The sequence below is a fragment of the Perca flavescens genome, chromosome 2 (genome assembly GCF_004354835.1).
Source record: "Perca flavescens isolate YP-PL-M2 chromosome 2, PFLA_1.0, whole genome shotgun sequence".
NCBI classification, from domain to species: Eukaryota; Metazoa; Chordata; class Actinopteri; order Perciformes; family Percidae; genus Perca; species Perca flavescens.
In genome coordinates this window covers 23236539-23259759 of record NC_041332.1, presented here as the reverse complement: position 1 = coordinate 23259759, position 23221 = coordinate 23236539, and the positions used below count along the sequence as shown (strand labels likewise).

The following is a 23221-nucleotide window of genomic DNA, read 5'->3' as shown; positions in this document are numbered from 1 at the left end:
CCTTATGTGTTGTGTTCAATGTAAGTATTGGGGGACAACATCCCCAGTCGTCATTCTGTAAAACTACATTCCAAAGTTTATATGCTGAAGCTAAAATAAGACTTTGAAATATAGTTTTATAGTCATTTTTGCTGGGGGATCATAAAATTTTTTTTTATTGCCTTTACAAAAATGCAAGAACAGAATGGAATGGATTAAACTGTAACGTTATCTTGCCAGGCACAGTTGTTATTTTAGCTGGTAAAACTTACGGTCTTCAACTAAAAGAATCTTTTGACCATTTATCTTTAAGAAAAGCAGCCATTCCAATTACCAGTAACTGATAGAAGTTATTATACTATTTTTACATATGCATTAAGTAGATGTGCAATGCGGAGATTTGCTTATTATTAGGGTTTATTTACTTCAGGCTGAATATTCTTAATGTATAGTCTATCTGTTGACTTCTGACCGTTCCTGAGACTTTCTTTCACATTGTGTACAAAACTTTGCCACATAGCAAGCCTGTCAAACGGTAACGCTGGTGAAAGTATTCAGATCCTTCACTCGGGTAAAAGTAGCAATAATCCTGTTTGGCAATGGGTGTAAAAGTAAACAATGCAAAAAACTGCCCCCTGTGCGTGTTATTCTATACTATATATTACTGTTTTTATCACTGATACATTAGTGTGTAAGTAGCATTTAACTGTTTTAGTTGGTTGAGGTGGATCTTTTTTTATATATACTGTTGGGTAATTTGATTTATAACAATGCTTCATATTTTATGATCTAAGTAACGGTTATTTTATTATGTTGGGGAGTAAAAACTACCCTATTTCTCTCTAAAATGTGGTGGAGTGGAGATACACACTTTCATTTTTAATATTTATTTAAACTTAATTGCAGTATGTACTTTGTTACGTTCCTTCTCTGGTGCCAGGCACGGCCCATAGTCTGTTGACACATACCTACATCTTCAAGCCTGAAGCTGGCTGCTTTTGTTGTTTGGAGATAGAAAAACTCCACGACAAGCTGAAAAAATGGGAAGTAAAGATTTGCTTGGAAAACATCCGTTGAAAACATGGTGCACATGTTCATGCTGCACATTTATTCTATGCACCACACTATCCAGTCAAAAGGAGATCACATTCGGTTTGTACTTATTCAAGATAGTAATACCATTGCTTTAATGGGACAGCCGGGCTGACAGCATGTAAAAGGCCAATCACGAGAACTTAAAAGCACAGTAAGAAACATTAAATGAACACCAATGACAAATGCACGTTGCATTCTCTATTTCTCTTACAACAAATTAAAATGGGTACAAAGACTCTTTTACACTCTCCCATTTTGTTTATGTTCCCAAGATGCTTCTGAGTCTTTCGGTGTCCGTGGATGCAAGGCTGCACTGGTAGGTCCATGCTAGTAGGCTGTTGAGGATGTGCGATAGGAAAAATCTTTAGGGTGAGCCTGGGCCTTTGGCATTGAGGGATGCAGGGTCCACATTCACCAACAATATCCATGTCTGTTTTGACTTAATTGCTCGGACACCATTACCCAAAAAACATTCAAGGCTCGCTTTCCATGCTGATAAACCTTAACCCATTCTAAATATAGATTTATTTTACTCACAGACACCAAGCTGGGGTTTTGTGAACAGAAATGGCAGCCACTTGTATTTTTTTTTGCTATTCTTTTTTTCTCTCGGTAGCTATTTTTTGCTTTGTCCTTGGCATTGGGTACCACACAGTACGAGACATTAATGTAATTGTTACTGAGTTTAACAATAAGCTGTCTAAAAACATACTTGTTAGCTTCACCCGACCCCCCCCCTCCTTTTGTCCTAGAATTTGAACAATCACTATTTATACAAGTCAGTTGAAAATACAATGGCAAGTGACATTTTCCACCAAAATTTCATCGTGAAAAACAAAAAATATATTTCATTCCCCCTTCTGATTTGTTCAGCTTATCAAATGCAACAACTGGTTTGTTTTTCTTCGTAGCATCGTACCAACATTCACGGATTTCAATATTGTAGAAGTTTTACAAAGACATAAATATAGTAGGATACACAGTAAAAAATACAAAATAAAGTTGATATAGTCTTTTTCTTAAATGATAATTTACCAGAGGCAAACCCAGAAACAGATCTTTGACACTAGGCAAAAAACACTAGAATTACCCCCTGAGGTCAAATGAGAAAAGAATAGCCATGTCTCAAACCAGAGCTTAGTCCCAGATAACTCACTACTTTCACGTTATTCATAACGAGTGTACTATGTACAGGACTGTAGGCAAAATGTGGGTGTCCTGTGTGACACGAAGTCAACGTGTACTATTCAAGTGCACTCGTTTGGGTGTTATTACTATACTAGCGAAACGTTAAGCTAAGGAAAAATTGAAGGCACAATTATCTGAGGCAGGATATGCCTCGAGAATATAACACAACAGTTGTGGTATCAAGGGAGTAAGATTCAAAAGGGGAAAGAACAAAAGGGAAAATAAAAGTTTACAGTTTCAGGTATGGTTTAGGTCTAAGAACGACGAGGCAGTGAATCAAGTTAAGGCCAAATTACTTAAGATCGTCCAATTAGAACGCTCCAACAGTAAAGATGATGTTAGACCTGACAAATCACACAGATTTGCAATACGATATCAGTTTTAATACAAGAACTCTTCTCTATATTTTGTCATAGCCTGGCTCTCAACATAGATATTTCTTCTCACGGTTAAGTCAATTTTATTAAACAATGCTTTTTTTGCTCTTCTTTCAGAGGTTGTTATTATGCACGATAACGTATAAATGTATGCTACAAGAATATACATGGGCTTCAGTCTATAATATCTCAGTAAGGAGTACATCCAAGCATTCAGGGTGAGGACTTTGGCTTTGAAAAGTCTACATATGCACAAATATGAAACACACGTAGAAAATGCACCATAGAAAAAAAGAAAAACGAAAATGGACTAAATGGCTCACACTGTCACTTAACAACCATTTCCTCACGTACAACCATTTCATCTCCAAAAAAAAAAAGAAAGTTTTCAAGTTTCACCTTTTCATACCCCTTACAATTTATCTGTGATCACAGATGTGTTCAGGGTTGAAAAGGAACAAGAAATACAAAAAGGAACAAAGACTGGGGTTTGGAGGGCTTCAAAGGGTAAAGTTCAAGTTTGTCATTCCTCATGTGCAAGTCAATATAAAAATGCTACAACTCGTACAACTATCTTGTCAACAAGACAGGTTCAGGGCAGGCCAAGTCCCCCTGTAGTTTGCTAAATAAAAAGGGGCTCGGAAATTGGCAGGACAGCTTGCTCAAGCGGTGACGCAATTCACAGTCCCCACTCCCTGTGTGTTTTTTTCTCCAGCTCTTCACCTCCTCTGCCGATCCATTCATGTGAAGGAAGAGCAACTGTGAGAGTCTGTGTTATTACATCAAGAGCCAAAACAAGGTCTCCATCCTTTGTCTCTTCTCTCTTATGGCAGAAGAATCATCTCCCTCCTCTTTTCTGAAAACGTCATTCCTTCAGTCTCTTTCGTTCCTATGACTTCGGCATAGGTTGGCTATCCCATTTTTCTATGTGTCCCTCACTCGCTGTCAGTCTCTAGGTCTGAGTCAGACCACTGCACTGGGCTCAGTTTCCCATGGCGCTGGGCGTACTCGATGACTGCTGTGTAGCAGAAGTAGTACTGGTCCCAGGTCTGGATGCTGAAAGCCCTCTGTGTACGCATCCGCCTCACCGTCTGACGGATATCTACTGTGGCAATGTCCTCCAGCCGGGACAGGCAGATGTCCAGTGTACAGAACGTGCCTGGTCAGGGAGCATAGATGGACATGAGAATGGAGAGGTTGCACAAAAATTCACTTAGCAGCACTTGCTTAGCAGGTCACAAAGAAAGCCTTGACAATACGACAGCATCAGGAAAATCTAAAACTCTAGTACTGGGTAGGACTTTGTTTTGCCATCAAAGTGGCAAAACATTTAAGAATATGTTTTTATTTTTATTAAGAATACATTGAAGAATATCTTGAAGGATAGGTGTCAAAAAAATAGTATTAAAAGCTGGCATATAATACCTGGTTCACACTCTTTTTTACTTACTCTTTAATTAGAGAGGTTAAATCATTATATCACCAATTTTAGAAGTACATTTTATACTACTGCTCTATTTAGACAACATTTGACATTTTGAAACTTTGGTTTGTTTTGTTAAATAAAAAAAATAAAAGGGATTTGTAGCAAAACTGAAACTCGGGTATTGCACTGGCAAGTACTGCTAGTAGTACTTACCAATTTCAAATGATACCCAGTCCTACTAACTTGTTGTGTTTTACAGTTACACCACCCCTGTATGCCAACACAAAGCCACATGACTCAAAGCATCTATGTCTTTGCATAAGCATAAACCAATCTAATGATGTGACCACTAAGTGTATCGTAAAAGTATATTCAAACCCCACAATGGTACATGCGTTTACCTGTGCGGCCAATGCCGGCACTGCAGTGCACAACCACAGGGGGACCCCCTGGAGGCCCCGTCCAACTGGAGCCCAAGCTCTGGACTGCAGCTTCCCTTCTCTGAAGTACATGCTCACGGAAGTCCAACATAGCAGAAGCACTTTTGGGCACCCCGAAGTCTGGCCAGCTGACATAAAGGTAGTGGCACACCTCCCGTCTCTCTCCAGACTAAGGAAAGGCCACAAAGGTTAATAGAAGACCAATATATCACTTTTTTTTTCTTTTTTTTTTTTTAAATGGCATGTATGAGAATAGGGGCAAATATTCATGCCAAGTATTATTAAATTCAATTAATTAATTAATTAATTATTATTATTAATTGAAATGTAAGAGATTCTACTAGCACTAATGCAGTCGGTGTGACTTACCTGTGTGTTGTAAAGTTCAAGATGGGAGAGTTTGAAGTCCTGAAACACCTGGATGTGTGTGTTCCTGACCAAGAAGTATCCATGCTGCTCAGTCCTGCCCTCCTCAAGAGGCCAGTACTGACCACACTTGACACGCCCGCGCTCCACCACTCTGGGACACAAAGAAGCACACATCTTTATAATCTCATCATCAGCCCATCGAGGATATGTTGTTACTTGGACTATCACTACCAATATACAACCCCCCTTTGCACACCAACACACGATTGACTTCAAAACTCAGATGTAAAAGGAGTCTCACCTGGTGGTCATGACAATGATAAGTACCATCTGTTCCCACACCATGCGCCAGAAGTCACCAAAGGTTTTTGGCAAAGGACCTGAAGGACACAACAGTCTGTCAGGTCATGGTAACACCGAACTTTACTGAGGTCTGAGGGAGGACTGAGTAGCATTTGGAGCAGAAAAGGTGTATGTTGCATGGAGGACTATATAAAGATAATAAGGAGTGGGACCGTAGTTTGTGTCAAGAACTGCTCACCCTGAGTTGCAATGTAGGCGTTGCTCCTCTTGTAGCCATCCATGAAACTAGCATTAATGTAATCAGATGTCTGCAAAACACACAGCAGAAAAGGTTGGTGTTAGGATCTGCTGACTCCTGTAGGAGGACAGTGAACATTAATATTTTTAGGCCAGTCACTTAGTTGCAGTAAATGGTTAAAACTGTTGACTGGAGTCCTACTAGCCAGACGCTTGGTATTGCTCCAGTGGAAATCTCCAATACCTTCTTGGCATACCCTTTGGATAAGGGAAGTACATACAAGAGCTGGACTTCCCAGATGTCCCTGAATGATTGATCGGGTATTTCATCACAATTTCATTAAAATTGTGATTTGACAGACAGCAGACCGACCAACAGCTATTACTTTATGTTTAAAATCTATTTTTATTTAATTATCAATTCATTTTATTATTATTTTATTGGTTACGATAACGTATTCATTTTACCAAAATAATAAGACCCAGGTTGCCAATAAAACTTTTGTTGCCTTTTAGTCACATAAAACCCACTGTATTTGATACTGTCAAGCATTCCACATTCCAATCACACATATCAGATACAGTAGATAAGGACAAGGGAAGACATCACAAAGAATAGACCCAAATGTTGAAATCAATTTTAAACATTTATGTTTACAACCAACCAGTCTTCTACGTATCATATCGGTGCCCTCCACTAATTACTCAACTAAATGCATGCAATATGTAACATTACATTCTCTAAGAAGTAACCAATACGTCTATTAGACGGTGGAACAGAGGACTAATCTGAATATGACTGATGTTGGCAGCAAAGTCACAATTTAGCATCAAACATCCACAAAATCATCCATCTTCTACAGAGTAATAATGTTTTATCATTAAACAACAGAGAGCGAGCAAACTCAATTTATTACCTCATCCTCGTCATCACAGAGCTGGCAGAGTCGCACCCGTGACTGGTCCAGGCAGAGAACATCACTGTACCTGTTCTTTATCTGATTGGACAGTTTCCTGTAAAAATTGAATACAATGTGAGGTAACATGACAGACTTAAACGGTGGACTGATGTGTCATCGGTCACGTAATTTACCTTCACCTTGGTACAGAGAGACTGAAAACAGAAGAAGTGACCGGCAGAGACCAAAGAACACAGAACAAGACAGAGGAGCCCAGGAAAATATATTTTTTTATCCCTTACTTGGAGTAGTCAAAGGCGCCTGCTGGTGGCTCCTTCCGGATCTCCTCGTACTCCTGATAAATCCCCTTCTTCTTCTTTCTCTTCACATGTTCCACCAGATCATGAACCGTCATGCCTCCATGCTCTGGCATGTGAATGGAAGCCTCCATGCAGCTGTCCTCATCATCAGGACCCCATGATGAAGACAGGGGTGGGGACTGGGAGGTAGGGTGGTGGGGGGGGCGAGGCAAAGATTTCTGGGGCAACGGAGGCACCCCTTCCTCTTCCTCGTCGTCATCCTCCTTCACATCGTCATTCTGAGAACCGTGGGCAGAGTCCGTTGCCTCGACATCCACTGCATCTCCATCAACTTTCTGGGAATGCGGTGTGTCCGGGGGCGTGTCGGACTGGGGAGGGGCTTGTCGGCCACGACCGTTCATGTTAGCGTTGGGGCTAGAGCCACTAACAGCCATGTTGGCCACGCTCACTGCTGAGCCGTTCCAGTGTTGGTGGTTCCCCTGCGGCCTGTTAGCAGCAGACTGTGGGCTCTGCTGGTACAGTCCTTGGCCTTGAGTCCTGCCGTCCGCCACACCGCAGTGGTTATGTGGGTTAGCATTGCTATCATCGTAGCAGTTAGAGTTAGCCACGGCTAGCTCGGAACCTAACTGTGTATTTATTTGGGCGTGTGACAGTGTAGCGCCTGCGCTTGTGTTGCTGCACTCTAAGCTGTAGGAGCGCAGAAGGCTTCCCACACAGTCTTGTGTGTCATGTTCTTGTGTGTCACCCTGAACAGTGTTTGCATGTGTGTTAACACAGGACTGGATCCAAGCCACGTGGCTATATTGGGAGGTCCCACCCAGGTGTTCAGGGATGGAGGAGACTGGGATGTGACTGGCCAACTCATGAGCTTTCACTGTGCACACCTGGTGAACGGTAAAGAAAGAAAACACATTTCAACTGACGAATGACAACCAAACATCTTACACACTATGACATAACTCCAACTGAAAACCGACATTCATACCCTCTCTCTCAGCTTCTCACGCACAAATAGGCGGAGGACCGCGAAAGGTGCTCGAAACCAAAGAGGCGATGAAACAATGAAGACACATTTTAGACGAGCTGGAAATGCCCCCTAGGAAATACAGAGATCAGACAGACAAAACAGTGAAAGTGTTTTTTTAATTTCAGAGAGAAAGTTTTGGCACCAAAACCTTGAAGGCAGGCAGATAAGAGAGACAAGACAGAGGATGTTCCTTTTATTTACCTTGAGCAAATTGAGGATCTTGACACAGAGCTCATAGTCAAAGTTGCCATAGCTGGAGTTGGTCATGTCGTAGATAAATATGAGTCCGTCTCTTTGAGTTTGTACACTGGGGAGAAATCAAGATTTTAAAATTAAAAGCAGAGGAAGAGGGTAAAGAAGCTTGCCATAAGAAAGCATATCATTTTATAAAATATACCTGAGAGAAATAAGGCAATACTTTATACCACAACAACAGGTTAAAGTGCGAATAGGAAATTTGTAAAGGGTTAGGGCATCACCTCTCTATGGCTTTGTCCAGCTGATAGATGATGGCCTGCAGCACAGCTTTGTGGGTGGTGACGTCTGGCCGATGGAGACGAGCAGTGAAGAGCGCTAGAGCTGCACCCTTTGCATCCCGACCGGGCTGGTGGGAACATTAACAGGTTATCAAACACATGAATGCAAATTCATTGTGATTCCATTCGATGTGATTTGTGAGAAAGGGCAGCAATAAATTCTGATCATAAACTGATTTTCAGACCATCTTTTACTCCATCTCTATCCATAAACACACAAAGGCAGGAATACATGTGCAGACTGACATGCATTGCACATACACAGACTCTTCTTAAATGACCAGCATGTGTACAATTTTCTTTGTATCCTGAAGTGTGGCTCGCAATGGCTTCAACACTCACCAGGACTGTAAATTTGCCACTCAGGAGCTCAGAGCGTAGGGGCTCCTCGTCAGGGTTGATATTGATGATGCCCTCTTTGATTCTTGTGTTCTAATTTCGATACATGATGTAGAGACAAGAGAGAAGGGGAAATTAAAATAACAAAAACTTAATTTTAGTTGTTGTCCAGAGTCTAACTTACTGACTTAGTCTTTATTAAAAGACCTGTAAATCAAATTGGAGCAGGTTCCAATCCTGTCCTTTGAATGTCTTTGGTAGACAACACTTTTGTTTTTTGATTGTGTCTTTAAAGGGGACCTATTATGCTTTTCCTTATTTACTGTCATATATATTATGTTACAATGTCGGATGTTCATATTCGACATGGCCACAGCTTCAAATAATAAGGGTAATCGTATGTAAAATAAATCCCTGTGAGCAAAAAAGATTTCAGACACTCTGCTTCCAACTGTTTTTTTCTAACCCGTGCTGGGTTTTTCATAGTAGTGCCCCAAACAGCTATAGATTTATTAAGATGTCTAGATATGAGAACTATTGAATATGTTACCATTCTAACTCATTGTACCACTAAATAATAGGCCCCCAAAGCACTTAAAAGATATGGAACTCAACTGTATACTACTGACTTACTGTGTACTTTTTAAAGATTATTTTTCTGGGGGTCTTTTATGGCCTTTAATTGATAGGAGAGCTTAAAGACAGGAAAGGGGAGAGAGAGGGGGGACGACATGCAGCAAGGGCCAAGGACTACATGGAGAGCTAGAGGTCACCTCACTTACGGTATACTAGAAAACTGTGTAAAAGAAAATATTTGAATGCAGGACTTGTAATGTATTAATAGTTATACTTCAGGAAAAAAAAAAACATTATGAGTAGGCCTCCTACTTCGACCAGTGTCAATACCAACATTCACAGTTAGAGAAAGGTTAAAAGGTAGACACTGTTTGCCTGCAGCCCAACTTGAGCAGCCTTGTTTATTTTAATCAGTGAGAGTCCTCTAGTGCTCTCCTCTAGTGCTCTCCAGGGTAAAATCCCTATCTACTTCAAGTCCTCCAGTCCGAACGGTGAAAATGTCCACGACGGCGTACAGACCGTTATTATTATAACTCCATGGTCCAGGCAGCTGTGGAATCGGACCCAGAGTGAGTCTGTGTAAGACGGAGGCAGCTGCCCGGAGGAAGAGAGGCTTTGCCCGGCCAGGCTCCGAGATGACGTTTCTGCCTTCTGCTTAGAAGTGGTAAATTTACAGCTCACGGCAACTACAATATAGTCTCTGGCTTTTGTTTGATATCTACTGTCTGCAAAAATTACCTTAGCGTAGTGTAAGCTATTTATTGAGTTTCCTCTTAGCGAAATGCTCTGAGCAAATTTTATGCTGCCATTGTCAATATGGGAGTTAAACTGTGTTAATAAGAGCGTTGTTATTCAGAACTGGATAACAGGTGTGTTTTAACAAGACATGGTTACGACTTGGTAGCAGGTTTGCTGCTACATTGGAGAGCTGTCAACATATCATTAGGGGTCGTCAGTCAGATATCAAAACTTTTACGCTGTCAGGCAACACTTTACAGCGGCAAGCAACTGCGTCAAATGACCTCATTCTTTTCATTTACAAACAAGCAAAGTTTGTGATTATTACTAGTACAAACCTATCAAGTTTTTACTGTATACACCATCAAATAAGTCTAAAGACAAAATCTCAGAAAATCTTGTAATTGAATATCTTGCCCAAAACATTCAGCCCCAATTAAGCCCTGTGGTTTCCTGTCAATAATAGAAAAAGTGAATAGTCATCTCAGTTTTGACCCCAATCAAAGCACTGCTGTACCTTATATGCTTGGAAGAGGTCGATGGCTCTTGAGACGTCAAACTTGCGGGCCATAAGAAACTTTACAGCTGTTGGTTGGGACACGAGCCCAGCACTGTGAGGCTGCTCCCTGCTACGCACCTCACCCAGGAACTCCTCCACAGCCTGGGGAAAACATGAGAGGAGATGGAAGGAATAAGATGGTGTGTTCGTGTGTGAGGTGAGATTAAAGCCAAAAATATATACATTTGTGCAAAAGGGGAATAACCAGAGTAGGAAAAACTGGTGTGTGTGTGTGTGTGTGTGTGTGTGTGTGTGTGTGTGTGTGTGTGTGTGTGTGTGTGTGTGTATATATATATATATATATATGTATGGAATTTAAGTAGTAGAGCTACAGCAAAAGGACCGAGAGAAAATGGGCATGACAACTGACATTCCAAAGAAAATGCATGAGTCTGTCAGCCCCCTCAGCTTTGTATTTCTTTCCCTTCCAAAGTTGCAAAAATGCATGCTTCAGATGGTAGCAGAAGGCTGTCGTCCAAATACGTAACCAGCAAAAGGAGAGATCATACATCTCAAGGGGTTTATCCTAATAATAAACAAATTTTGAATACAAAACTTGAATCTACTCTCATGGGACAAAGAAAAAGAAAGCAGATGATTCAAGTGAAAAACTAATCCAAATACAGGGTTTCCCTATGAATTGTTTGTTGGACATGGTAACAAGATGCACCCAAACCCTGATGAATAATTTGTTATTAGATGAAGCACAGAAATATACACACACTCATTAAATACATGGCATTAGCCGTGTGAAATAAATAGCACCCCTGCTCCTTTTTCACCTGAAATCTTTATCTAATGATAGATGGATTATAATACATATTACAATACTATGGGAAACACTAATACATGTGTGGAATCATGTCATCAGCACAATAATGAGCCTATACAAAAATGGTCATTTGGTCAATTATGCAGTCACAACACCTGGACTTAAGGTCCCATGGCATGAAAACTTCACTTTATGAGTTTTTTTTAACATTAATATGAGTTCCCCCAGCCTGCCTATGGTCCCCCAGTGGCTAGAAATGGCGATAGGTGTAAACCGAGCCCTGGGTATCCTGCTCTGCCTTTGAGAAAATGAAAAGGAAGGATCTGGAATCTTGCTCCTTATGAGGTCATAAGGAGCAAGGTTACCTCCCCTTTCTCTGCTTTGCCCACCCAGAGAATTTGGCTCACCCATGAGAGAGAGACATCATGGCTTTCAAACGAGCAAAGTGGCAGTTGGTGTATGGCCACACCCCCACCCTCCACCTTGCCCCCCCCCTCTCTCCTCCTCAGTAGCTACAGACACAGAAATGGCACATACTAAGGAAAGCTCATTGTGGGAACGGCTCTAGTGGCTGTAATTCTGCACCAAGGCTGAATTTCCAGGAAAGAGACTTCAGATACAGTATTAGGGGACCACTAAGGTCTATATAAAAGCATCCAAAGAGCACCATGTCATGGGACCTTTAAAGATTGTGACTTTCAGTGTGTGACATGGTCTAAAGTCTGAGCCAAGAATATACTGAGCGTGATGCTGTGACTGGACACATATTGAAGTCACAAAGACAAACACTACACATATTCTGTGAAACGTATCCAACATCCTGTTATTTTGATCAAACAAGAGAAGCAAGGGATCACATCAGACACACATAATTACTAGGGGTGGGAATCACCAGAGGCCTCACAATATGATTTCATCACGATACTTATGTCATGATACAATATTATTGCGATTCTAAAGATATTGCAATATTCTGCGATATATTATAATTTATTACCTTTTTTTCGGCTTCAAATTTTTCCCAATTTCAAATTATGTCCCCAAAAGAAATATTTGTCAACATCTGTTTTATCTAAACAGATATATTTCTTTGTTTGTTCATCTCACTTAAGTTTTATTGCTGCAAAATGGGATTGTCAAGTAGACAATATAATTGTATAAATTTGTTCCCCCACCCCTAATAATTACAGCGAAAGGTACAATGTAGTGCCCTTGACACCCCTCATGTTGGCATTCAGTTACTGGTAGTTTATTGTGTCATTAATCAACAACAATTGTTTATCAAGTAATTTTAAGGACACTAGTCCTGACAAATTCTGTTATTTCCCTAAATCAATGTTGATGTTGCCAAAACATGTTTATGTCAAATAGTAAGTTGGGATAAGCTTTTTGGATTTGGGGCATTATAACAAGTCAGGGAGGGTACCATTAAATCATACCAATCGGAGATACTGTATGCAACTGCCAGTAACTGAACATCAGCACCAGGGTGGTTGCTAGCCTTGGTGAAAGTGATTTACAAGGAAAGAAGGAGGCAAATAAGATCCAGAACTTAAGATATAACAATATACAATAATATAAATAGTCACAACAAATGGTATCGGTTAAGAAAAAGCAATGAGATAAAAGTGAGTCTTAAGAAGAGATTTAAAGGAAGATACTGAGTTTGCCAGCCTGAGATCCCCAGACAGGTAGTTCCACAGTTGAGGGGCCCGGACAGCAAAAGCCCTGTCACCTTTGTTGACTAGTTGAGAGTTTGGAACCATTAGAAGGGCTCTTACAGATGAACTCAAGCAGCAATCATGGCCTTAAAATCTGTCTTGGCAGTTAATTGATTAATGTTACAGGATCTGGTGACGATAGCTATCAAGAAACACATTGACAAATCTGGGGAGCAGTACAAGCGTGTCCTGTAACTTAGCTCAGTGGTCCCAGAGTGGGGTTGCAGGGTGTAACCCAGCAAAAGGGGAAACCATTTATTTTCACTTTAATTCCATCCACCAGTATCACAATGACAGAATGTGTGACTATTTTGGTCATGGTTTCATCTTTCTGTAATAAAACAAGTTGTTTAGATTTATTGGTCCTTGATGTAAAAAAGTTTTGGAACCACTGACTTAGCTCATAGATCAGTTAACCTTGTGAATGCTTGATGAAGATAAAACAAGTAACGTTAGCTATGAAATGAAGCGGTCGTCAGAATTGCTGCGTAACATTTGATGCTTGCTATCAAAGTCAGGCCCACCCCTTTTGCTAAAAAGTGATGGCAACAACAATGCTAGGAACCGGAGGATCACTTCTGTGAATTCTCGACCGTAAATCTGATAGGCAGGACACTGTGAGCTAGTTCGCTCATCGCAAACACTCGCGTGTCATGATCTTGGTCTGTCTCATCTGTGTCATGGCACATTATGACAATCAACACTTGAGGCAATCAGTGTTCGGTCATTTTTAACCTTCACACTTGGTCCAACATGATTTTTGACGTGTAACAACACTGCCATCGAGGAAATTCCCTGCAAGTCAACAATAGCTATTAGCATTAGCCAGCAGCTAGGTTACATGTGGCAGCTGGATGGCTAACGATACCGTTTTAGACACTAGAAGCCACATGTATGGGGCAAACCATAGCTAGGTAACGACTCGATGTGTCGTTAGTTAACATTAGCGATATGGACATATCTATGTGATCCATGTAAAGCTAGGTTATCAAAGGCGCGAGTATCCGAGATACACAGCCGGCCGGTTAAGTGATCACTAGGTTACTATTACTACTAGCTAGTAGCAAACGCCATCATGCTAACACACATGCTAACTGCTGTCAGTCGGCTCAGGAGGGTGCAAACGGGCCAGCTGCTGTTTACTAGACCACATCGTTCCCAGGGACATCACCGTGACAAATTATATGAAAAAAAATCGCCGGTTAGGGAAGAAACTGAAAGTGACGTGTGTACACATTGAACATGATGGGGAGATGAGAAAAACAATCCGTAAAGAGACCCTTACCAGCTGCTCCTGAGTTGTCAGGGCTTCCGCCATCTTGAAGCCTCCGCAACGTCGCAGCGGGCGCGCCCACCAGCCGCTTGCTCACGCCCGAGACGGAGACCGAGGCCCCGCCCATATGCAACAGACAAAACTGTGTTTATCAATGCAACTTCATAAACTGTATTTATCAATGCAGCTCATATACTGTATTTATCAATGCAACTTCATAAACTGTATTTATCAATGCAGCTCATAGACTGAGGGTATTTATCAATGCAGCTTCACAAACGGATTTTATTTTATAAATGCAGGTTCATGTAGGCTATATTATACAATATTAATGCAGCTTCACAAACTGTATTTATCAATGCAGGCGCAGGTTCATAAACTGTATTTGTCAATGCAGCTGACTGACAATTCATAAACTGTAGGCTATATATTACCATTTACAGTTATGTATTTATCAGGATGTTTGCATTGCATTTAATTTAATCTAATTGATCTATCTGGGATATAATAATAACTTTTATTTATATAGCGCTTTTCAAGAAACCCAAGGACACTATAAGGTAAAGGAGGTTATAGGCTGTGGTAAACAGGTGGTGTTTCAGGAGTTTTTTTTTTTTTTTAAATGTCCAGGGATGTAGCATTTCGGATATCTGCAGGGAGGGTGTTCCAGAATGATGGGGCTGCAACACTAAGGACCGCAGGTTTTGGGTTGGGGTGTATGGAGGAGGTCGGAGAGGTACTGTGGGGCCAGGGCATGGAGGGATTTGTAGGTGAGAAGGAGGATTTTATATGTGATGAGGGACTTAATTGGGAGACAGTGAAGGTGGATGAGGGTTGGGGTGATGTGCTTTTGGACATACTGGAATCTGTCTAGGGTTTTGCTGGGGTCCCCAGACAGGACTCTGAAAAGAGAGGGTGGAGTCCAGGTTTACACAAAGGTTGTGGACATCAGAGGGTGGGTAGATGGCGCACCCGTCAACATCCAGGAAGAGATCTCCAACTGGATCAGAGCCTTGGGGGCCACAACCATGTTTTATTGCTGTATAAACTAAGACGTATAGCTTAAGTATAGTAAGCAATACCGTAGTGTAAGATAGTATTCCTCGTACAGCAGTATAGCATAATTTAAATATATGTACAGTTTGTAAATTGTGGCCATACATTTTACAATTAATAATTGCATGATTCTAAAGCTTATAGCCAATTTTTGTTATATTATAATATTATATATTATAAAATCATTATTCATCCAATTAAGCACATACCCAGTAAACAGGTAACCACCAAAGAACGTTCCCTAAAGGTTCTCTAAAGTTAAAAAAAAATAATAATAATCAGAAAACCTCCAGGGAACATTCTGTGATGGTTCTATGAAGGTTTAAAAAAATAACCCTTAGAGAACCTTCAGGGAACGTTCTCTGAAGGTTATTTAAAAAGACATTATTGTTTACATAATTTTAAAGCTTATGAGCTCATTGCCAATTTTTGTTTTTCATTAAAATTATAAAATCAATATTCATCCAATTCAGCACATAACCTCGATACAATGTTTACCACTCTTTTATTTAACCATAAGCATTTTTCCATCCAAACATTTAATCGAAGGACTGTCTATTCATAATCACAAGTCTAGAAGTATTATTAGTAAAACTATTGGTTGTAGTAGTAGGAGGAGGAGCAGGAGGAAGAGTAGGCTAGGAGTGCATGGGAACTTTTGTATTCAAGCATTTGTTCCGTCGAATTGTTTTTGTGGAGCACCGGGGCGGCACTCCGGCGGACTTTTTGATTTCACATTTGTTCATCGCTGCCATGAGCGCTGCCCAACAGAAAGACAATGTTTACACTTAGCAACCAAAATAAATACTTCTACGGCGACGCTTGTTTTCGCCTAACCGCTTTCCTTACCTTTGAGTGTTAACTATAGCTAGTTTATAAACTCGTATCAAGAGTCAAAGTGATGTCATGTTAATGATCATCCACATACTCACGCGTTTGTCAAAAACAGTACAACTTCTTCAGTATGAGCACTTCGGGCCCTCCCCTGAAAAAGAAAAGCTACATGGGGCAGCACCAGATCAAGAAGAAGAAAGGGTAAGTCTAATCAGTTTAACTTAACTCATAATGTTCATAATGATTTAGAAGAATTATGACCAAATTCCTCCTGTTGCCTAGAGACATCTTCCAATCTCTGTAGCATTTCTATCGATGAACGTCAGTCTTACCTGTGGTGAACATACATTTTTCTGAGCACAGTTTCCAGGTTCCTGATGAGCCACCAGACGGAGACAGACTGTTGCAGAAAACTCATTACATATCAGGCAAAACAAACATTAGCAAAGACAGCCTCTTGGTGAGTGTGACAGCTTGAAAGAGAGAGAGAGAGAGAGAGAGAGAGAGAGTTTTTCTCCTACTCTATTTATCATCCTTTGCACATCTACATCTACAGACATGTATTAATCTCCATTTTTAGGATGGAGGAGCAATGTTTCCACTGGGAGAATCCACATTTGCTCTTGATGAAGAGATGCTGCAGGTGTTGGATGCTGTAGACTCTGTGAAGCCTGCAGCTAGAAATGCTTGCCCAACAACAGTAAACAGGGATGCACACGCAGAGCCAGCATCATCAGCTGTTTTTGCCTTCTCACGAGCTGACCGAGCTCCTCAGTCCACAGGCCAAGGGCCCCACAGAGACCCCAGCACCCAGGTGAGAGTCCATGGGCGTAGTGGTGATTGTAAGAGACCAGGATGGAGAGCTGACTGCAAAGACCTTGCACAGAGGCTTCTCTTCAGTGAGGACTCTGAGGAAGTGGAGCATGCTCAGAGGGGTCCAGAGAACATCCAGCAGCCATCACCACCTTCTGCCTGCATCACTGGGTTATCCTGTCAAGAAATAAAAAACGGTCAGCAAGTAGGCAGCTCCACCAAGTGAGTTTTAACCTACACGTTATTGCCCAGTTTTTCTTTTCTGTCGATTGTGCGCCTCAGTTCTTTTCTTTTAACAAATGTTTTCATTTTTGTGCGTTTTCGTAGACAGACACTTAAATCCAGAAGAAAAAGCTCTCCTCGTAGCAAAAACAAAAGTGGGTCAAATATGAATGCTGATCAACCTCTGGATGTATCCAGGGACTACATCTTGTTCAGCCCAACCCGCCTCGCAGCTGCCATAAAGAGGGCAAAACTCCAGCCGTCATTACAGAATCAGTCTGCCTCTGTGCTCACAGTTCCCACTGGCTCAGACCTTAGTACTCTCAGTGACACTTTACCTCAGCCAGGTAAAGTAGAATTTATAAAATCTTCTTTAAGGTTGATATTTCCTGCAATTGTTCTTGTTTCTCTGTGTTGTTCACTCTTTATGACACATTGTCATGGCTGCATTAAAATGCTGGACCACCCCTTTAATCCTCCTTTCCTCCCACTCTCTGTGCTGTGTATAATGTTTTTCTAAACTAGAATACTATTTGGGTGCAGAAATACTATACTATTAGACTTGATACAAGGAAGAAAAATAAATATTACAGTCCATTGCAAGATATAAATGAATAGCCTCAAATTTATATAAAAAAAAAAAAAAAAAAAAAAGGCAGTGGCACAAACCAGTGAACACACAGTAAGCCTGGAGCTTTTGGGGCCCTGGGGGCAATTGGCCACGATGCCTGCTTGGTAAGCCAGCCTTGAACCTTGTATGAACATATCTCTTGTCCAGGTATGTCCAGATAGTTTATTTTACTGAATTACATTTAAATCTGACATTAGATTGTGTCTCCGATGTACACCCTGAGATATCATTTCTCTTTCCAATGTGAAATCCACTTTGCTGTGCACAAAATACATAAGTCACAATACTAAAAGCTCCTACCACCAGTTTGATTTAATACCTCATGTAAATAGAGTTTGTTATTTGTACTGTAGGCTTTGCCTTGTGTGCCCCTGCGGGGCAAGCCGAAAAGCTGCTGTTATGCAGTTGGGGCTTACCTAAACCTGTCCTGGAGCGCTACCAGAAACATGGAGTGACTCACATGTTCGAATGGCAGGCTCAGTGCCTCTCTGTTGGACAGGTGCTGCAGGGAGGTAACCTGGTGTACTCGGGTAAGAAACCGAACATCTCTATCTAAAAAGTGAGTCACTGTTCGGGTCATTTTCAGCTTTATATCCCTTCTTTTTCAGCCCCCACCAGTGCTGGAAAGACTCTGGTGTCAGAGCTGCTGATGTTGAAGCGTGTGTTGGAGACTAAAAGAAAAGCTCTCTTCATTCTGCCATTTGTCTCTGTGGCTAAAGAGAAGATGCACTACCTTCAGGTGAGGGAGAGGTGGACAGAAAGTCACATACATGTTGTTATGGACAATGTGTTGTCCCTCTGTTTGTGTGTGTGTGTGTATATACATATACAGACTTGTTTCTGTGAATGTGTAGAGTGTATTTGAAGAGGCAGGAGTTCGTGTGGATGGATATATGGGCAGCACCTCAGCTGCTGGAGGGTTCACAGCACTGGATGTGGCTGTTTGCACCATAGAAAAAGCCAATTCTCTTGTTAACAGACTCATTGAAGAGGACAACATGGATCTACTAGGTAACATACCAGTGATAACTGTGTTTTCTTGAGTATAAAACGTAGAGTATGAGTTTGAAAAGTGTGTGTTTTTGTACTGCTAGGTATGGTGGTGGTGGATGAGTTGCATATGGTTGGAGATTCTGGAAGAGGATACCTACTAGAACTGCTCTTAACCAAAATCCGCTACATTGCACAGAAACAGAACACCACTGGGTTTGTGTCTGTTAGTCTATCTACATTTATCTTGTATAGCAGCTACAGTGTTTTAAAAATCCAAGTTCTTATGCTAATCTGTGCAACTCTTTCTGCAGGTCTCTTTCTGAGGGTGTACAGATCATAGGCATGAGCGCCACCTTGCCTAACCTCTCCCTCCTGGCTAGCTGGTTAGGTGCAGAGCTTTACCAGACAGACTACAGACCCGTACCCTTGCAGGAGCATCTCAAGGTGGGCTGCAATATTTACGACAAGAGCCTCTCTGTGGTCCGGCAGTTCACCCCTGCACTCCAAATTAAGGTAGTTGAGAGTATAGTTCAGATATCATCCAACATGCGTGTTGTCATGAATTATTCTTTCTACACTAGAAATATAATCATTTGCTATGTGTGTGTGATAAATATGTGATATTTCATAAAGGGGGATGATGACCACATAGTGAGCTTGTGCTATGAGACTGTGAGAGAAGGCCGCTCTGTGTTGATGTTCTGTCCCTCGAAGAACTGGTGTGAGAAACTGGTAGACAGCATCGCCAGAGAATTCTACAACCTCAGACATACAGGTGCAAGATCATTTACGTTTTGGGCATACGATGTTTAACAGTGAGGTCAAGTACAGCTGTAGCTTGTTCTAGAGATAGTTTGCGTTAAGTCTAGATTCTGGTCTCATCCTTTCAGATCGTCATGGCGAGGCAGAGCCACAGCCCGTGCGTCTGGATCGGGAGGGGTTAGTGGATGTTGTAGCCCAGTTGAGACGTACTCCAGCTGGTTTAGACCCTATCCTCCAGCGAACTGTGCCATGGGGGGTGGCCTTCCACCACGCCGGTAACCACACTCACGCAACATCTCAACCACAAAGAAACAGCGGGCTGAATGGATCTTTTTTTTGGGGGGGGAGTTTATAAATAAGATGAAGTTTGTCTCTGTAGGTTTGACATTTGATGAGCGCGATATATTGGAGGGAGCTTTTCGTCAGGGCATGGTCAGAGTCCTGGTGGCCACCTCTACCCTTTCCTCAGGGGTTAATCTTCCAGCTTGCAGGGTCATCATTAGAACCCCTACCTTCAATGGACACTTGTTGGATCCACTCACGTACAAACAGATGGCTGGACGAGCGGGGAGAAAAGGAGTGGACACTACAGGTATGGAGGGAAGAATGGGGCAAGAAATGCTTCTTAAAATTATTGCTTGTTCATTGGTATTCCAGTTGCCTGAAGAGGAAAAAAAACTAATCTTCTGTGATAATATCCGAGCATTTTTGAAAAGTGAATTCAAAAAACATCTTTTGTTTGGCCTTGCATTATTTTGTCCATCTTCTTTCAGGTGAGAGTGTGCTGGTGTGTAAGGAGGCAGAGCGTCAGAAAGGTATTAGTCTCCTTACGGGAGCTCTTCAGCCAATAAGCAGCTGCCTGGTGAGAAGGGAGGGCGAAGGTGTCACCACCAGCATGCTGCGAGCAATCCTAGAGGTATGGCGGACATCTCAATGAACTTTGCACCCACAACATCTGTACTGTTAGTGCCAGTTATTAAGGACAAAACTTGTAAGGTATCTAGCATAGAAAACTACAGGCCAATCGCTCTGGCGAGTATACTCTCTAAAGTATTAGAACAAATTTTATTTGATAGACTACAAGAATATATAACAACCACTGACAATCAATTTGGTTTTAAAAAGAAACATGGCACAGATTTGTGCATATATGCACTGAAATAACTTGTTTCCAAGTACAAAAGCCATGGATCAACAATGTTTTTATGTTTCCTTGATGCATCCAAAGCTTTTGACCGTGTTAATCACGGTAAACTGTTTATTAAATTACGAGAGCGAGGGGTCCCTCCGTACCTAATACGTATCTTGCATTATTGGTACTCCCATCAAACAATGCAAGCTAGATGGGGCAAGATTACATCAGATCCTTTCCCAGTTACCAACGGGGTTAGACAAGGTAGCATACAATGATGCATTTAGAACTTTGTTGAAGTATCCAAGGTGGACCAGTGCTAGTCATTTGTTTGTGACGAGTAATGTTCCCACCTTCCATGCTGTGCTGAGGAATTTTATGTACAAATTTAGGTGCCGATTAACAGAGTCAAAGAATACAATTTTAACTGCCTTAACTAACCCTGCACTTAGTGATACCAGATTTACTCCCAAACTCTGGAAACACTGGCACATGCATTTGCATATGTTCTAAGTATTGTGTATAACTATCTTTGTGTCTGTGTATGTATGTATGTAGGTATGTATGTTTTGTATGTTCCCTCTGTGTACTATGTGATGGACAGTGTGTCTGTATGTTTTTTGTGTTTGGGTGTACCCTTCTGTCTGTGGTATGTTGTGTGTACTTTTATATTTGGACCTTGAGTCTGTAAATAAAGTTATATAAGCATAATGAATAGTTCCTTCTTAAAGGTCCTATGACATGCTGCTTTTTGGATGCTTTTATATAGACCTTAGTGGTCCCCTAATACTGTATTTGAAGCCTCTTTCCCGAAATTCAGCCTTGGTGCAGAATAACAGCCACTAGAGCCAGTCCCACAATGAGCTTTCCTTAGAACGTGCCATTTCTGTGTCTGTAGCTTTAAATGCTATTGAGGAGGAGAGAGGGGGGGCAAGGTGGAGGGTGGGGGTGTAGCCTTGACCAAGTGCCACTTTGCTTGTTTGCAAGCCATGATGTCTCTCTCTTTCTCATGGGTGGGCCAAATTCTCTGGGCGGGCAAAGCAGAGAAAGAGGAGGTAACCTTGCTCCTTATGAGGTCATAAGGAGCAAGGTTACCTCCTCTTTCCAGATCGGCCCATCTGAGCTTTCTATCCATCGCCATTTCTAGCCACTGGGGGACCATAGGCAGGCTGGCGCGACTCAAAATAATGTTAAAAAAACCTCATAAAGTGACATTTTCATGCCATGGGACCTTTTTAAAGAATAGTTGCCTCATCTTATCGAGGCTGTTGATGCATAGTCAGATTAATTCAATAATAATAATAATACATTTATTTTATATAGCACTTTAAAAGGTACTCAAAGGCATTTTACAAAGTAAAGGTAGAAAAACAATAACAAGATCAGTACAACAGAAATAGTAACAGATAGATATTAAAAAGGTGAAGCAAAATAGCATAGAAGCAGGATAAAAAAAAAAAGCCAACAAATAGAAAAACAGCTAGTTTGGTTACAAGTTAAAAAAAGCTTTAAAGAGATGGGTTTTGAGTGCGGTTTTGAAGTGAGTAAGTGATGTGGAAAGTCTGAGGTGTTTATATTTGTGTTATTACCCTAATTTGAATCATCCCAATTTGCAGATCATCGTCGGAGGTGTGGCCAGCACTCCACAGGATGTGAGGTCGTATGCTTTGTGCTCACTACTGGCTGCTACCATGAAATGTGAAGGCAAAAAAGAATTAAATGAAGACACCAACAAAGGAGCTATTGAGGCCTGTGTTGAATGGCTGATGGAGAACGAATTTATCAGTATCCAGAAGGACGGACAAGGTACTACCTATGTGCAGCCTTTATTATGTTCAGTGAGCAGTCTTGATATCTTGACATACGATGAAAATAGCCTTTTAGTTACAAATTGAACCATTGTTGGTGTTAAGTCTTCTTACGTTATTCAGTGTACAAGCCAAAGCATTAGCTGAAAAACCTTTGCCATTACACTAACTACTGTATATCCTGATGTCTTTTCATAGAGGAGCGGTACTGTCCGACTCAACTTGGTGCTGCCACCCTGTCCTCCTCCCTCTCCCCGCCTGAGGCTGTGGGAATATTTGCAGATCTCCAGCGGGCCATGAAGGGCTTTGTACTGGAAAATGACTTGCACATTCTGTATCTGGTACACATATCTTGTCTTATTATTTGCTTAATGGGTTTCTGTCAATTTTATTCACTCCCTATCATCCCTGTACTCTCACCCATACATTCCTTATAGTAACTTAATCTTAATTCTAGCTCTTAACCAAACCAAAAATGTCCCCTTCTCAAATGCACAGTATTTACAATTCTATGTCTAAATTCCCTCCAGATCACCCCGTTATATGCAGAGTGGACTACCATAGATTGGTATCAGTTCTTCTGTCTGTGGGAACAGCTCTCGTCATCAATGAAGAGAGTAGCAGAGCTCGTGGGCGTCCAGGAAGGTTTTCTTGCACGATCTGTCAGTGGCAAACTTGTCGTCAAGACAGAGAAGCAACGTAGACAAATGGCTATTCATAAACGGTAATGCACATTTACGTTAATTACACAAACTATACTGTATGCATATGATAGTAACTGGCAAATAGTCCCCTC

General features: G+C 41.3%; 2 protein-coding genes across 2 annotated transcripts in view; one reads left to right on the top strand and one right to left on the bottom strand.

Moving 5' to 3' along the window:
• Positions 1 to 1052: 1052 nt before the first annotated feature.
• On the bottom strand, positions 1053 to 14280 carry ptpn9b (protein tyrosine phosphatase non-receptor type 9b). The gene is made up of 13 exons (XM_028602980.1): positions 14187 to 14280; positions 10367 to 10510; positions 8539 to 8628; positions 8140 to 8264; positions 7862 to 7967; positions 7619 to 7729; positions 6616 to 7517; positions 6332 to 6428; positions 5416 to 5485; positions 5176 to 5254; positions 4875 to 5025; positions 4467 to 4674; positions 1053 to 3798 (listed from the first exon to the last, which is right to left on the bottom strand). Exons 1-13 carry the CDS (start codon positions 14217 to 14219, stop codon positions 3575 to 3577), a joined length of 2340 nt encoding a protein of 779 aa, XP_028458781.1. The 5' UTR covers positions 14220 to 14280; the 3' UTR covers positions 1053 to 3574.
• Positions 14281 to 15941: 1661 nt separating this feature from the next.
• polq (polymerase (DNA directed), theta) overlaps positions 15942 to 23221 on the top strand; it is an 18434-nt gene continuing 11154 nt past the window's right edge. Inside the window, exons 1-16 of the mRNA XM_028602938.1 lie at positions 15942 to 16265; positions 16428 to 16524; positions 16645 to 17099; positions 17205 to 17446; positions 18084 to 18260; positions 18339 to 18469; positions 18585 to 18741; positions 18825 to 18936; positions 19035 to 19236; positions 19357 to 19498; positions 19614 to 19760; positions 19865 to 20077; positions 20259 to 20401; positions 22234 to 22423; positions 22624 to 22766; positions 22956 to 23149. Coding sequence (XP_028458739.1) covers positions 16195 to 16265; positions 16428 to 16524; positions 16645 to 17099; positions 17205 to 17446; positions 18084 to 18260; positions 18339 to 18469; positions 18585 to 18741; positions 18825 to 18936; positions 19035 to 19236; positions 19357 to 19498; positions 19614 to 19760; positions 19865 to 20077; positions 20259 to 20401; positions 22234 to 22423; positions 22624 to 22766; positions 22956 to 23149 — 2816 coding nt within the window. The 5' untranslated portion in view covers positions 15942 to 16194. The remainder of the gene's footprint in view (positions 16266 to 16427; positions 16525 to 16644; positions 17100 to 17204; positions 17447 to 18083; positions 18261 to 18338; positions 18470 to 18584; positions 18742 to 18824; positions 18937 to 19034; positions 19237 to 19356; positions 19499 to 19613; positions 19761 to 19864; positions 20078 to 20258; positions 20402 to 22233; positions 22424 to 22623; positions 22767 to 22955; positions 23150 to 23221) is intronic.

What these genes read in the sequence shown, in the direction of transcription:
- ptpn9b (XM_028602980.1), bottom strand. Translation starts at nt 14,219, where the DNA reads ATGGCGGAAGCCCTGACAACTCAGGAGCAGCTG. An exon ending in CTGGACAAAGCCATAGAGAG is followed by an intron (nt 7,968 to 8,139) that starts GTGATGCCCTAA and finishes ATTTCTCCCCAG; the next exon opens with TGTACAAACTCAAAGAGACG. An exon ending in TGCCGGCATTGGCCGCACAG is followed by an intron (nt 3,799 to 4,466) that starts GTAAACGCATGT and finishes CTCCCTGACCAG; the next exon opens with GCACGTTCTGTACACTGGAC.